The sequence below is a fragment of the Amblyomma mixtum genome, chromosome 3 (assembly GCF_055824585.1).
Source record: "Amblyomma mixtum isolate Tamu chromosome 3, ASM5582458v1, whole genome shotgun sequence".
NCBI classification, from domain to species: domain Eukaryota; kingdom Metazoa; phylum Arthropoda; class Arachnida; order Ixodida; family Ixodidae; genus Amblyomma; species Amblyomma mixtum.
Window position 1 is genome coordinate 206,638,751 of NC_143014.1, and position 15,248 is coordinate 206,653,998.

The following is a 15,248-nucleotide window of genomic DNA, read 5'->3' on the forward strand; positions in this document are numbered from 1 at the left end:
AAGGGCGATCTCGCACCTCATCCGCCGGGTCTCGGGACACAGAGGCATGAAGGAGCGCGGCTTATGTCACTGTCTTCATGCCTTTGTACTTAGCCGCGTGCTAGCTCCACCTCATATCTCCAGCTCTCTCGCCGTGACATTGACGTCTTGGATGCCCTCATTCGTCGGGCACACAAGGTCGCCCTCCACCTTCCTATAAATACACCTACCGACCGACTCTTACAACTAGGCCTCCGCAACACAATCGGGGAACTTGTAGATGCGCACCGCCAAGCATAATATATTCGACTCCCACAGACCGCTCCTGGCCGGTATATCCTGCATTCCTTTGAAATCCGGATACCGGCCAATTCCAACATTACTCTCCATACCAAGACCCCTACACGAAGAACTGCACATTAAGCCGCTCCTCCGTAGCATGCGCCCCGAACACCGCGATCAACGCCGTAGAGCCCGATATTACGGCTCCGAACCGGACGCCGTATGGCTAGACGAAGCCTGCACGGGCGCTGAAGCGGTCGCTGCTGTGGTGGACCACGGTGAATTGCACACATCGGTGAATTCGGTGAATACATCGGTGAATTACAACAAGGACGCCGCGCCCCCGCGAGCCCTTTGGATCGTTTCGGTATACGAAAAATTTGGGAAAGTCAGTTAAGATTCCAGCGTTAGATATACGTTACTGCTTAGCCAAGTTTCAGTGAGTATATCATTATGTAGCTCCTGGATGACGAAATTTCATTCAATATGAGCTGGAGCTTCGGAACGAAGCTGCGAATCATAGTGAATAGGGACTGTCAGAATAGGGGGACCCTATCGAAAGGAGACAAGGAAATAGTGTGCCGCCAGTGCGCATGCGCAGGCCAATAACGTCTCCCGGGTTACTGCCCTTCGCACGTACACTGGCACCCCGCTATTCCCCTATCCCCTAATCGGTAGGGTACCCCTATTGTAAAAGTCCCTTATATCACGGAAAACGTGAGAACAATGAAGGGTGTTTAGTGCGTTGGCGCGCTTTTAATGCGCAGTTTATGGTTTATGGCGGTTTAACGTCCAAAAGCGACTCAGGCTACGAGGAATGCCGTAGTGAGGGCTCCGGAAATTTCGACCACGAGGGGTTCTTTATAACGTGCACGACATCCTCTAGAATTTCGCCTCCATCGAAATGCGACCGCCTTGGCCGAGATCGAACCGGCCGCGTCTTTTGAGTCGGCAGCCGAGCACCATAAGCCCTGCTATGCTACTTCCTTAACGTGGTTGAATGATGAGTCAAAAACAATTTTGAGCCGATGTGATGGGACTTAAAACGCAAGGCAAATGGGACAGATTTCCTCCTGGTAAATATACGTATAGGTCTTTCCGCGCGAAACCAACTCCACTGCTGGAGTTGGTGTCTTTGAATTTGCTGTCATTCGATAGTAGTGCGCGTCCTTATAGTTTTGTGAATATGCCTGCCCGGAAGCCAATTTTATGTGTGCACGTGTAGGGTTGGGGGGGGGGGGGGGTAGAATTCAGTGCACTAAAGCCCCAGCAATCGCTACTGCGGACAACAGCATTTTTGCTCTCCTCTCAGCATAAGCTTCGTATCTCAGATTTGAAATGAATTTAGTTGGAATTCAGCGTTTGTCCTGCAGGAATTTTGTTCTTGTCATCCCGCCGCAGATAAATGCATTGACTCAATTCCCACTATCCATTGTGATCGGACACGTCAATGAGGGCAGGATGACACTTGCAACCAGGGCAAGTAAAATAAAATTGAATAAAGTTGAAGCTGAGTTTTTATCCAGACAAAATAGTTGTCAGAGAAGCTGATCTATACCTATAGCTAAGTATCAACTTTCTTACAAAGGACCCGATCGTCCTTGAGTTGCTTGTTTCTGAAGAAAACGAGGAAAAAAGCGAGAATAAGAGAGTAAAGCTTCGGTTTCCACTCGATGCTACGATGAGCGGCCAATACCATCAATATCAACGGCACTGGTTTCTACTGCACGCCGAAAGTCCGCTGGCCCGTTCACTCAAAGCATTGGACGCACTCGATTGCTTCAGAAGATAAGTGTGCAGCCTACTCAAGCGCGCCCCCACAGCTATCAGTAACGGTTATCAAAGAAACACAGCCGCAGGGACCACAAGCACGCTCCACTCGCTTACGCTATGGAACGGCGTTGATCTGCGGAAGCACTATGAAGACTGCGTGTGTGACTGTCTTTTCAAAACCAGCGCAAGGCCTACTTTTGGAGAGCGGGCTTCTTCGGTGAGTAGTCCACACGGTTTTCTATCGTCTTAGTAATAACTGCCTAAAACATGATCAAGAATACTAGGCCATTACGTTAATTGTGTCTCGAGAGGGCCGAAAGCATATTGTTTTCTTTGCATTGATATGACAGCACTCTGTTCTTGTGTTGTTGACAATAGCTTCGTAGTCTATAAATGTACTGAAATAGCAAGCAACCTGCATTCAGTGCAGTGTCGCTATCAGTATAAACAAACATCCCCAGACACGCCAATTAGCTCTGCGTTGGAAAAAGAAGAAATGCACTAGCTACGCTTGCACTGTCGGTGATTTAAATTGTGTGTCCATCGGAAACGTTATACCAGCGGCTGCGACATCAGAAACAGGTATAACAACTGTATCAAACTAGCTGATGTGCACGGTTCAAGCGCAGGCCGTGGTTGCAGCAATTCGAAAATTTGTTTGAGCCACCTTCCTAAACCGCCTTAACACCGTACAGGTGGCGCTATCTGGTGCTGCAATATTTTACTATGTTTCAATGGCGGCCCTTGCTTTCGTTAGCGAGCGTTTTCGTAACTGTAACTGCATCCAGCACCGACACACTGTCATGTCGAAAGTTTAATTCCCACGTTCAAGCCAGGTGTGAACATTAGGAGTGAACTTATGACACTAAAAGGCTTTAGCCGGCGTTCAGAGCCGGTTTGGCTGCTACGGTGCAGAGTACCGTTCTCACATCCAATGTGTTGAGCGTGCCAGCATGCTATTTCAAGGGGCCATTGGACTGACTGTCATCTTATTGCTGTCACAGGTGGGTCTCCATATTTTATTTAAGCCTTCTATGACTTCTTGAATAGTGCCGCAAGGTCGTTTTGGCGAGGCGTGTTAATGCTCAGTGAAATGGGCGCGTTCTCTTCAAATTGAGAAAGTGGCGCTTGTACGGGTTGCTGTGTGGCGAAATGGATTACCGTGTTCCGTTATTTTCAATGTTGTCATGCAATCTGGCATTCACAAAAGATAAGTTGCCACGAGCTTTATCGCGGAGATGACGGTGCGGGTGCAAGCGCATATGCGCGTCCATATTTTAATCCGCTAACGTTGGCTACATTGATCCCCTACTCATGTTTCAGCTTTCTTATTTCACCGATAGGTGCCGCCGCTGTGGCAGCCAGCGTCGGAGATGCTTTTACACGTGGGGAAGGCCTTTACGACCGGCTTTCTGCGACTGCGAGGTGTCTCATTCAGCTTGGCGAACGTGTCACGAACCATGGCCTACTCAACTGTCGAGAGGGGTTCACCCAACACCCTGACCTACAAGCTGTATTTTCGTAAGTTGCTTACCGCATGTGGTCCTGTCCTTTTTTCTATGATGGGCGATTTTCTGGTTTTGGCGGCGTCTGGCATGGCCTTGGACAGTTACTCCACTGTTGAACGGGGAAGTCCGAACTCCGCGAACTACAGCATGTATTTCCGTAAGTTTTGACGAATGCATGTATTGTTCGTCTGCTTTCGTGGGGTCTGCTTCATGCCTGAGATTGTGCGTGTTCAGAGCATTTATGGAGCGCCTGATGATCCTGCTTGGGCTTGGCCAGCAAGCATTACTATCTCAGGGTGAGAACTGGAACGGTTCTCTGTCCTGCTTTCTGATTTATTGTTTGCTAGTTCGTACACACCTGACCTTGCATTGATACAGAGCAAAAACCAGTGTCCCTTTTAAGTGACTCTGATAGCTAGCGTTGGTGCGCGTATGCAGTCGGCAATCATAGTGGTTGCTCGTTGTAAACCAAGTTTCGTTGGATTGTGCAGCAGGTATGCGCTTAAGTTTGGGCATTCACTGCTGAAACGCGAATGGATCTGAAGCATTTTTTCTGTTGCACCCATAACACTTGCTCCAGCTTCTGGCTGATCTGGTGCACAGATTTGAAGCATTTTTTCTGTTGCACCCATAACGCGTGCTCCATCCAGTTTCTGGCTGATCTGGTGCACAGGATCTTGTATTTTGCCTTCATGTGTTTGCTCATGGCTCATTCTTGAGCTATTGTCCTCATTTAGCTTTTTCCTTTATCCGTGTCTGTTTCCTGCGCTTTTTAGTGCATTTCTTTCTTTTTTCCTTAAGTTAGACTGGCGCCGGATTCTCTGGCTGTAATCCAGATGTTGAATAGGGCCATACAAGCTCCCACAGTGCTCCTTTTATCTGTGTCCTGTTCGTAACGCGTTATCTGAAAAGTCCCGCGTCACGCGCGTTGTTTCAGAGGTGCCTGAGCAATCTGCCTTTCTTGTAAAGGTAGAATGACTCAAAGTGGCCCAAGGCGATGTAATTAACGTCTTCTTCTCTGCGGTATGTTGCGCGAAAAACGTATTTTTGTACGACTGCTAATGCCGCTCCATGGAGAATCAATTGGGCAGGGTCGAAATGTCTATTTCAGGACCTGTAGCTTAGCAACACTTTTACCTGCGCTGCTTTCGAGTCCACGCGGGCACACCTGAAAACACTGTGGCTGTGTAGGTTGCATGCCCCTTGTGCACTATTTCGTACACTGTTTACTCAAATTTTGTGGTAGCCTGTGGATAAAGCACCAGACGCGTAATTCGGAGGTCGTGGGTTCGGATCCCACCGGCGGCATGTGGTTGTTTTTTCTTCTTTTTTTTCTCTTCTGATTTTCTAATCAATTAGCTTTAAGCGACAACATATTCAGTAATATTCTTACTTGATCAACACCACAAAAAATAAATTAATTAAAAAATCCCCTGTGCTCCTTGGTTTCTGTGGCTGTTGGCTTCTCTCACTTTTTAGTCATGTTATGTTAGGACGTTTGTGCAGAGTGGGGAATAGTGCTTGCTTTGTTCTTCCATGTGAATCGCTTTGTTCTGGTTATTCTACGTTTGCAGCGGACATGGGAAGTAATTTTCAGCTTCAGACAGATTATCTGCTGCATCACATGACAAATCCCCAAGAGGTCTAATGTAACGTGTACTGTGCACAAGTGGCACGGCTGGCGGCTTATGCAGCTAGCACAGTAATTGCCTTTCACAGCGATTGCGGTCACAGAGATCACAGGCTTTCTTGCTTTTCTGCTTTTGCTTTTCGTGCTTTGTTTGTTTTGTGTGTGTGTGCGTGTCTCCTCTGTTCGAAATGTGGGCAGGTGGCATCCATTTCAGATCAAACATTGAGTCTCTAGCAGAGCTGTCTTTGGCCGAAGCTTTGGGTATTACAGAAAATGTTTGGGCTTGAGTACAAGGTATTTGGGTGCCTGGATTTTAACACAGTTATCAATATTCCTTGCTGCCTAATCGTTTCTTACTTGCTGTAAACTCATTCATTTCTTGCTGGTTCAGATTTCTTAATATGAGCTCATGCTTTTATGATACACCATGCTTGAGCCAACCTCATTATGAACATGTAAGCTTGTATGCTGCATTCAAAGTGCAATTGATACAGCTGAATTTCAAAAATCCATGGTACATGTCGTGTCGAACCATATATGTTTGTCTGGAAAGTAACGAGAATGATATTGCTGCTTTGCTGGGACTTCTACCCTGCAAGGAACATGTCGAGGACACTTAAGCTGGGGTTCCAGGTACTTGGAAGCAACCTTGTCAGTTGTTTGGTGCCCGAAGGTGCTGAAGGGATTGTTATCATGGTACCCGTATGCAGTACATCATCATGGAAAAAATACAGGCCAGTTTGGAACATTTGTGCGTGAAAAAATTCTGTGTGAAAAATGGTAACAGTGCATTTTTGTTCAGTTAGCAAACCAGATTTTACAAGCTGTCACTCTAAGTGAATTCTGGAGGTTTGCATAAGTTGCTGAGAGCAAGCTGTTTAATACAAAACGGCCTCATCACCCTACCCCAAGAAGGCTTACACAGTCAAATTGGAAATTGGCATTAGTGCTTATTTTTGTTATTGATTCTTGGGAAATTTCATAGTTCCTTTTTGCATGGTAATGTGCTGCTTCTCACTTCACAAGCTGTGAAAGTTTTTGACAGGAAGATTAATTCTGCTGGTTTCAAATCTGCATGTAACTTTTTCCTTCAAAAGGTGAGTGGCCAGTGTTCAAATGCAATGGTTCTGAACATGCTTACAGCTGAAAATTTCCTGCACGGCTGCCAAGAATGATGAAAGCTCACTGGAAACATCTACATTCTCAAGGGTCAGACTTAGAGGGACAAATATTTTTGGAGTCTTTTCAACGCAACAGTTTATAAAACTAATTCTCATTACTCTCCGGTCACCCTTGATAGGGAATTTATGGTCATAATGAGCAGTGCTTTGAGTATTTAATGTTTCTTTTGTGTGCAAGTTAGTGTAGCAAATGTGGGTGACAGTTTTATTAACCATGAAGGAAGAGTAAGCTCTTAGCCACAAAACTATTTAGAAGTACAATTTCAGTTCTGCTGCAGTGGGGAATGGTGCTTGTTTTGTTCTTCCATGCGAATCTCTTCATTATGGTTATTCCATGTTTCCGGCGGACTTAGCAAATAATTTTCAGTTTCAAACTGATTATCTGCTGCATCATGTGATAAATCCATTATTTCACGATGGTGGATTCAGCATACAGTAAGCAGAAATTTTTCTTGGGAGCATGCCCATTCTTGCTCATCATGGGGACACTCTTTTAACTTGAAAGAGAGCTTGTATTGTTGTTCTGGGTTTCATTTCCAGTGGTGCCACGGTTCAGTGGGAGAATGCTGGTATTTGTGGAAAGTGTTTAATAATTGCTGTCACTGTTTCCTCACAGGCAAAGGAGATCAGTACATCTCTCCCTTCCATGACATCCCCATGTTTGCGGATGAAGGCAACCGCATTTACAACATGGTAGTGGAAGTGCCCCGCTGGACCAATGCCAAAATGGAGGTCGGTGTCTTTTCATGTGATCTGTACGCTTCTGTTGTTTATTGCTCGTGTCATTTTGCTCTTGTGTGCCTATTTGATATGAATAAGAATGCCCTTGGACTCAGATGCCTCTTTCTCCTGCCTTAGCATGTTGCACATAGCAGTGGTGTTTTCATGTATAGTATTAATGATATGTTGCAAACTGTCTTGGTGTGAAAACACCTAATAATGTTACCAAAGTGGCTGCATGAAACACTGCTGGTATTGAATTCAATCATTGAGAAAACACCTTTGGGAAGTATAGTCTTCATGGGCCATTGCCCAAGGGCTTTGTCACATCTAGGGTTTTTAACCACATGCATTTTGTCTGCAAAATTGGGAGGGTGTAGTGCAAATGTTTGGTCAGCTGCTTCATTTAATACTACAGTGGCACGTCACTGTACAAAGTTCAAAATGTGCAGTGGCTGATGCAGGTGAAGCAAGGAATGCATGCAGTGCTGACAGGTGCAGTTTGTGTTGTATGTGCAGCTTGAGCTTCATAAGCAGGAATGAACCAGCTAGCCAAGAAGCCTTACTGTACCCGAGCTGTAGTGGAGTGGTCTGCTATATGAAACTCAGATATTATCTCATCATGCGCAGTTGATAGCTGTTGTGAATGTTCTTCTTTCTTTTAACATTCTTGAAATAGCTAAAATTAGTGGTTTTTCAGGACCACTGGTGCAAGCTACAAACTGTGGCATCTTTTTCTGGGTGAAAAACTTTGTGGATTTTGCAGTGCAGTGTTCTAGCATAATGTGCTGTCTGCGATTATGCAAGACATGTCCTTGAAGTGAATTTCAGTTGACAGTTTAGTGTGATAAGAACATGAAAAGAAAGCTGTGTTCATTACTGGGTGTAAAGTAACATGTAAGCAGGTTTTTGACACAGTATGCTCTGCCCTTGTTTATATATTTGCGGCAGCATGCACTAAGTCTTGCATGGCCAAATTATGTCTTCTACCAAGAGACATCACCACCATCTGAACCGAAGCATCGCTGTCTAAATACCGTCTTGCCACAAACCATTTCAAGTGTAGAAAGAAGTGAAAATCAACGTGTGTGAGGTCAGGGTTGAAGACATTCCATCTGAACTGCTGCACAAGAACCCCCCTGCTCCCGAGTCTGTAGGGCCATGCACAGCTGTGCAACATTAGCCTTCCACGTCAATTGTACCATGTTGCTGTGTGCGCTTTCTGCAAAGTGCAACAGTACTGATCAGCATTGATGGTGCAGTTAAAATTTCAGGCAAGCACTGGTTCATCACTGCTTCTGTCATCTTCTTAGCATGCAAAGGCCTAATTGCATCACCAACCTTGCAGTGGGTGGGAGGCTATGTCAGAGTGACAGCCTTTCTCTTGGTAGTGTGCTACAGAGGCTGCTTCCATGGAACTTTGCACAAACCCGGTCAGAGCCACATGTGACACTTGATTTTGGCACTCTTGGAACTAACCTTATGTGTGGATTTGTGTATATATGCCATAACAATGTTAACTAGGTCCATACATTTGCCTTGAACAGGTTATGCCGTGAAACTCGTAAGTACATTGAATGGACTCGTGGTCACACATGTGGAACTACCTTTTTCGTGAACAGTATTAACTTGACAGCATTAAAGGTGTCGTTCAGCAGCATACCCACTGTCGGCGCCGTTGTGACTGGAAAATACTGATTGGTTGAGAGGGTAGCGGCATAGAAAAGCTGTTTCGCTTAAAAAGTAAAAGGCAGTGGGATCAGACTGCTGTCCTTTGGGCTGGGAGCCGGGCATGCTACCCCTAGAGCACTTGGGAGCGTTCAGTCAGTGGGATAAATGGAGGCCTTGTACGAGCACCTCATACTGCACAGTAGGCCAACTACATTGTAGGAACACTTAGTTAATTGGGATCACTAATCATTGTTGCTAATTAATATGGACGATGATGTGTAATAAAGCAGTATGTGATGGCAATTAGCGTGTCAATGTCTGCGTAAGGGTGTGCCAGGGGACCCCTACATGCCTGTAGGGACCCTTTAACACTGTTGCGTCGTATTCTTAAGGTGAACTTCAGTGTCCCCCAAGTTTTTCACTTCCTTTGCGAGCAAGGATGGTTTTTTACATGCTGCAAGTCTGAAAACAGTTTTGCAAATGGGTGCACCACGTGCAGTGGTGCATCCGTATTTTGTATTGTATTTGTATTAAGTACTGAGAAATATTGGCAGCTGCACATCACGCAGAGAAAGTGCTGGTATCAACTTGGATGTTATGCGACAGTCAAAGCCTACTACCTCTTAGACGATGGAAATGCAGAGCCCCACAGAGCACAAATAAAACATGTAGCACCCGCAAACCATCCGCTTAGTACAATGAATTGGGGGATAATGAGCGAGATCTATTTTACTTGTTTCCTTGAGTGTTCTTTATTTACATGCGCCCTGTGGCTGCAGCATTCCAATAAAAAAAAAATGCCATTTGGGACCTCCAAAAACACAAATGGAACCAACACTAATCTGATAGGTTCCATTTGGTCTCCAGTTGTTTTCAGTAGTAGTGGTAGTAGCAGATCTTTTCTCACTGGGATCAAGCATCCAGTACCACTTGGACATTGGAGACCAATATGTCTAAAATCGACCTGTGTGCTGCTTTAAAATCTGCAGCTTTACGCTCCAGGTGTAAGTGAAGGACAGATGCACTTTTTGTGTGGACGTGTGTGCATTATTATTAGATTTTCTTATAGATGGCTGCCTAGGGGATTTTCAGATGTGAATCGTGCCACCATATACGAGAGCTGGATGTGTTTTCTTGCAGTGCCTAATGGTGCATGGGCTTGATGGCCTGTGTCATTTTTATTGGGCAGAGTTGGGGGTTTTGTTCACTTGTGAAATGCACTTCTAGACTTGGTTGTTAGCATAGGTGAGCTGTTAAAATTGATTGCACCATCGCTATTAGTCATTTCAGTCAGTCATTATCTAGCTGCATCCTGTCATATTTGTACTAGTACTCATTTTTTTTCCCCTGAAGTGTAGTTTGTGAAGCACTGCTGTTCATTTTTAGCCAGGTGCTGTTTCCAGCAGTTAACTACAGTGGAAAGATCTGTAGTGTTGTGTGCCACTTGCAACTTTGCTTCATCTTTTGTGGTGTGCTTTGTTCCCTCAGATCGCCACCAAGGAGCCGCTGAACCCAATCAAGCAGGACATCAAAAAGGGGAAGCTGCGATATGTTCATAACTGCTTCCCTCACCATGGCTACATTTGGAACTATGGCGCCATCCCACAGGTGCTGTCAGTTATTAAGTGACTTCTCTTTACATCGAGTGCTTCATGAAAATTTTTCCCCGCCATGGTGTGGCTTAGTGATTAGGGCACTAGGTTTCTGAGCGTGAGGACATGGGTTTGATTCCGGCCACCACGACCCCATTGCGATGGTGGCATCAACAGTGCTTATTCTGGCTCCATCAAAGGGGGGTCTCTAGTGATTCGAGCAGAGGTGGAGAGGGAAACAAAGATAAAGCGGCTGGCAGCCAGTTTTACACATTGTTTTATACAAAGGGGAGAGACAATTTTTAGAGGTCGTTGTTTGCTCAGTTCATAACACAGACCTGAAGCAAACAGTCTGCACGTTTTACCAGTGTGCTCGTCATTGTGTAGCCTTGAAGCTCAGTGGCAATTGCTGGACTGACTCTTGGTGCGAAGGCACGGGTTTCCCTTTTTCTTGCAGGCTTTGTAAAACGTTTTTGATTCTTATTTCTCCTTCTCAGGTTCTAGAAAACATGGTAATGGTTCTTACTAAAAGTCGGTGAAATTTTCGAAATGATGGGGAAGAAATGTTTCGACAACCACTGACAAGGAGAAAAAAAAATGGCTGCCTGCTTCGGATTCATGTAGTCCCTTCATTCTAGCATGAGGGGTCTCAGGTCCCTTGTCACAACTGGTGGGGGGCCTGAGACCCCCTTGACTTTTAAGTCCTGGGCGTGATGAAAGGCACTCATGTACAGCCGGCCAAATCTTTAGCTGGCGTGCGCGATGGCCGCGTTTTCCGTGCTCCTGCCCCTTGTGATGAAGCAAACTTGTGAAAATATCAGCTCTAAGCACAGGCTCACTAAGCCCGTGCTTAATAAGAAGCTTTCCGAAAGTTTGCTTTGTCGTAAAGAGCAGGAGCGCAGAAAAAGCGGCCGTAATGCACACCAGCTAAAGGTTTGGCCGGCTGTACTATGCAAGGTCAGTGCACGTTAAGGATTCCAGGTAGTTGAATTCACTCTCTCTGCTATGCTATGCCCTCTGCTGTGGCATCCGCTCATAGCCCATGTCGCTTTGAGACGTTAAACTCCATATACCATAACAATGAAAAGCTGGAGGGGACACTTAAGCTGTGCTTTAAGGGTATAATGCAATGGCATTAATGGGTTTATGCCCATATATGCGGAACTAGTCATTCTGTGCTTCATAGATCCCTGGGAGTCCTCGTACAACTCCCGGCTGAGTGATGTGGTGGTCAAGAGATGGAAATGCCTACCCTACTATACCCTCCAGAAGCACCACCCAGTTGAAGCCAGTGTAGCAGAAGAACGGAAAAGGAGTGGCGAAATCTAATTCATACTCGGTGGAAAAAGCCAGCTGTCCTCCAGAAGCACCAGCCTCCTCCCCACCCCACGCCCCTATGTAGGGGGCTGCTGGCCACCCACTACCATCACCCTGCAGAAAATTTCTGTTGCCTCTGTCTAGCCCCAGCTGAGAGAGCAAAGCATCAAAGCAATCATCAGGGGTAAACCCAACTTCACTCAGAGGATTGTTGCATTAGATGTCTGATCGTGCTATATTTTCTTTATTAGCAATGGGAGAAGGATGCTGTTTTTTTTTTTCTTTGTCAGCATCCCATTAGCCATCATACACCAGTTATATATACTATGTGACATAAATATGTACCACAGGGTGCTCCCGAGAAATTCTCAAGAAGTGGACATTTGTCAACAGGAAGCGTGGGGTCCAGAATTTGGTCCCGAAATCTAGACACCTGAATAATGGGACATTTGCGCGAGAAGAGCACAATTTATTATTAAAAGTAACGATAATAGGTTTCATTCATCACGAGACCCCAGGGAAAGGAAGATGCATACGATCTGGGAAACTTGGTATCCGAATACACTGAAAAGAAGCTGTAGCATTGGAATGAGCCCAGGTCTATTTCTGTCTGGGCGTGAGGGAAAAAAACCGTGCATCAGTGTCTTTTTATTTTTTTCTTGCTGCCAGCAGAAACTCGCTTCTCAAAAAATTTATGGCGTTTGATGGCTGTCGGTGCGAAGCAGCTGTAAAGTCGCTGAAAAAATTTTCCAGTGACTGCAAGCAGCTGTTCGTAGAAAGGAAGTGGCGAGGAGGAAGGGAAGCTCGCTCCACACATGTGGGCTCCCGCGCCGTTGTCGCAGCGACTGCTTTAATCCAACACAGTTCTCGTCTGTTGGAATCTGGGAGCTCGCCTACGCCACAGGGGTCAGGAATAAAGTGAATGAAAGAAACAAAAGCTTCAGAGCCAACCCGCGCCTCAGCACCTCGTACAGAGCTGCCCGCGCGCTGCATCTAGCGGCATGATTTCGTTTTTTTTGAAGTGCGTAAGAAGCATGAGCAATGTAGTCACTCTTTTCCTTGCTTACTTTTTATGCCCACGAGGGTAGGCGCGCCTAAATGTCAAGCTATAGGCAATTAAGCAAACAAGGGAAGCGGAATGAGGGGCTCGTTATAAATATGACAGAAGCCAACAGCCACAAAAACCGAGCGGCACAGGGGACTTTTTAATTTATTTATTTATTTTGTGGTGTTGATCAATTTAGAATATTACTGAATATGTTATCGCTTAAAGCCAATTGATTACAAAAGCAGAAGAAAAAACAACCACATGCCGCCGGTGGGATCCGAACCCACGACCTCCGAATTACGTGTCCGGTGCTCTAGGCAAGCTGTAGGCAAGTAGGAAGCAAAACAAAAAGTCTTCTCTTGCCCACGTGGCCACGTTTAAACGCTTTCGTGCATGTACTGCAGGCAGCGCCTTCATCTGGGCATTAAGTTGTGTATTAATTATGGTTTTATACATCACTTATGGAACACTAAAGTTTATGGAAAGACTTGCCAGGCCAAAAGGATATTGCTACTATAGTCATGATGGAGTGCGTGAATGTGCTGTTTACAATTATTATAAATCTTTTTTAACAGAGAAACGTTCACTGAAAATTTTCTTTAGGGGCTGCTGACCCGTTTGGACAAAAAATATATTTTAAATTCTAAAATGTGTCGAGGATGTCTTTCTATTTTTTTTAAATAAAAAAAAGAGCTGGGCCGCCACGATGGCGCAGTGGTTATGGCGCTCGGCTGCTGACCCGAAAGACGAAGGTTCAGTCCTGGCCGCGGTGGCTGAATTTCGATGGAGGCAAAATTCTAGAGGCCCGTGTACTATGTGATGTCGGTGCACTTTATAAAGAACCCCAGAGGGTCGAAATTTCCGTAACCCTGCACTATGGCGTCCTTCATAGCCGGAGTCATTTTGAGACATTAAGCCCTCATAAACCAAACCATAAAAAAAGAGCTGCTTAGAGAGTGAGAGTACAGCAAAATCTCGACGGTACGATTATGGTTGGTCCGAATTTCACGCTGATACGAATTTTAAACATGTCCCAGGCGGCGTGCGTTATATCGGGATGCTATGTACAATTTCTCAAGCCATGGTGGATGATGTGAGCTCGCGAACCACTGGGCGCCTTCCTTCGGGCGCTCGGTGATGAAGATGCCGTTCAAAAGGGACTTCTTAGCAACATCGAGGTAAAAAAAATGACCCAATGAACATTACAGACTTCATCGGCAGAAAATAAGAGCCAGGAAACAAATATATCCTCGCACCTAGCTGTGCCCGCTCCGATGGCATGCAGGCATCAGGCGGCGCCGCACCACTTAAGTGGCTGGTGGTGGTGCGGCAAGCGTTCGCGCCTTTATGGCACACCAAAGCCTCGCCAGCGTATGGTTAGGAAGATCCCCTCTTTTGAGGATGCCGGAAATCCTGAAGAAAATTGAAGACCTTAAAGAGGAAGCGTGCCAACTTAGCGAGAACCTCGATGATAGGAATCTCGACTGGTCGTGATAAATATTCGTAACATCCGAAATACGCGTCGTCCTAAACGAACAAGATCTGTATGCAGAAGCATGGGAAATGCATTCATGCAGACCTGTTTATGGCCTGCGGGATTTATTTACGACAGTGCGCCACCACTCTCTTGTGACGTCGGCGATGTGTGGGTCGCACATGGAGGAAGGAAAGATGGGGTCGCACGTCGCCGCTCACTGTTGCCAGTGTGCACCGTGCAGCTGGCGATTGCGCCGTCGACAGTGCTAGGCCTGTGGTAGCTCTGTTGATGCTCTGCACCATCAGAGCAAAACAGAACTGCGCGAGAACGATGGGACAAAAGAAGGCACGAAAGCAGGGTGCTTATAAAGGCTATCACAGCACCCTGCTTTCGCAAAATAAAGTCAGTTGGAAGTCTGCGCTTTGTGTGTGTGTTTTCGTGCCTTCTTTTGTCCCTTCGTCTTCGCGCAGTTCTGTTTTGCTCTAACCATGAACCGACTAGCCCAACATCATGTCTTACTGCACCATTGTTGGGCAGTGGGATGTAGTCATGAGGAATGCAAGGTTCTGCGCTGTTTTTAGCATTTTAGTTGGTGAAATTGAGGGGATAATGGTCCAAACGTAAAATATTAATTTTTTTTGGCCAAAAATAATTCCACAAAATAATACAACTACTATTTTCTTAATTTTCATATTGGAGTTGGCTCGTTTTGGATTTTGATAATTTGGGATGGTACGCTCATTTTGCATACTCCCGGAGAACTTGTATTGAGAGTTCAATGTAGCTGTTTCATAGTTCTCATGCTGCAGCTCTTGCAGTGACAGTTAATTTGTAATTGTGACAGTTGAAGATAAGCTTGGCAGCTGTGTGTAATTGCGAGCCTTGTCAGTTTTTGAGTAGCTGTCATCTGGGACAGTAAAAGTACTATAACAGCAAAGTATGTCTGGTGTATCTGTTGGATGTAATATTTAACCATCATTTTAGCATCCAAGGTTTGTTTAAACGTTCGTTTCCATGTCTTCGATTGTTTCTGCTGACAAAGTTGGTCTTAAATAATATGGTTTTCTTCT

The 15,248-nt window shown here is 45.5% G+C and overlaps 1 protein-coding gene across 4 annotated transcripts in view; it reads left to right on the top strand.

Moving 5' to 3' along the window:
* The first annotated feature begins 2,805 nt into the window (after positions 1 to 2,805).
* The window catches only part of LOC149353424 (uncharacterized), a 28,324-nt gene continuing 15,881 nt past the window's right edge, over positions 2,806 to 15,248 (top strand). For 2 of the 4 annotated variants that reach the window (XM_089582548.1, XM_089582549.1), the window contains exons 1-4: positions 2,807 to 3,038; positions 3,378 to 3,555; positions 6,970 to 7,085; positions 10,233 to 10,352. In XM_089582548.1, coding sequence (XP_089438674.1) covers positions 2,988 to 3,038; positions 3,378 to 3,555; positions 6,970 to 7,085; positions 10,233 to 10,352 — 465 coding nt within the window. In that variant the 5' untranslated portion in view covers positions 2,807 to 2,987. Of the gene's footprint in view, positions 3,039 to 3,377; positions 3,556 to 6,969; positions 7,086 to 10,232; positions 10,353 to 15,248 lie in introns of all 4 variants that reach the window. The other 2 variants (XM_089582550.1, XM_089582547.1) reach the window with 2 other exon arrangements.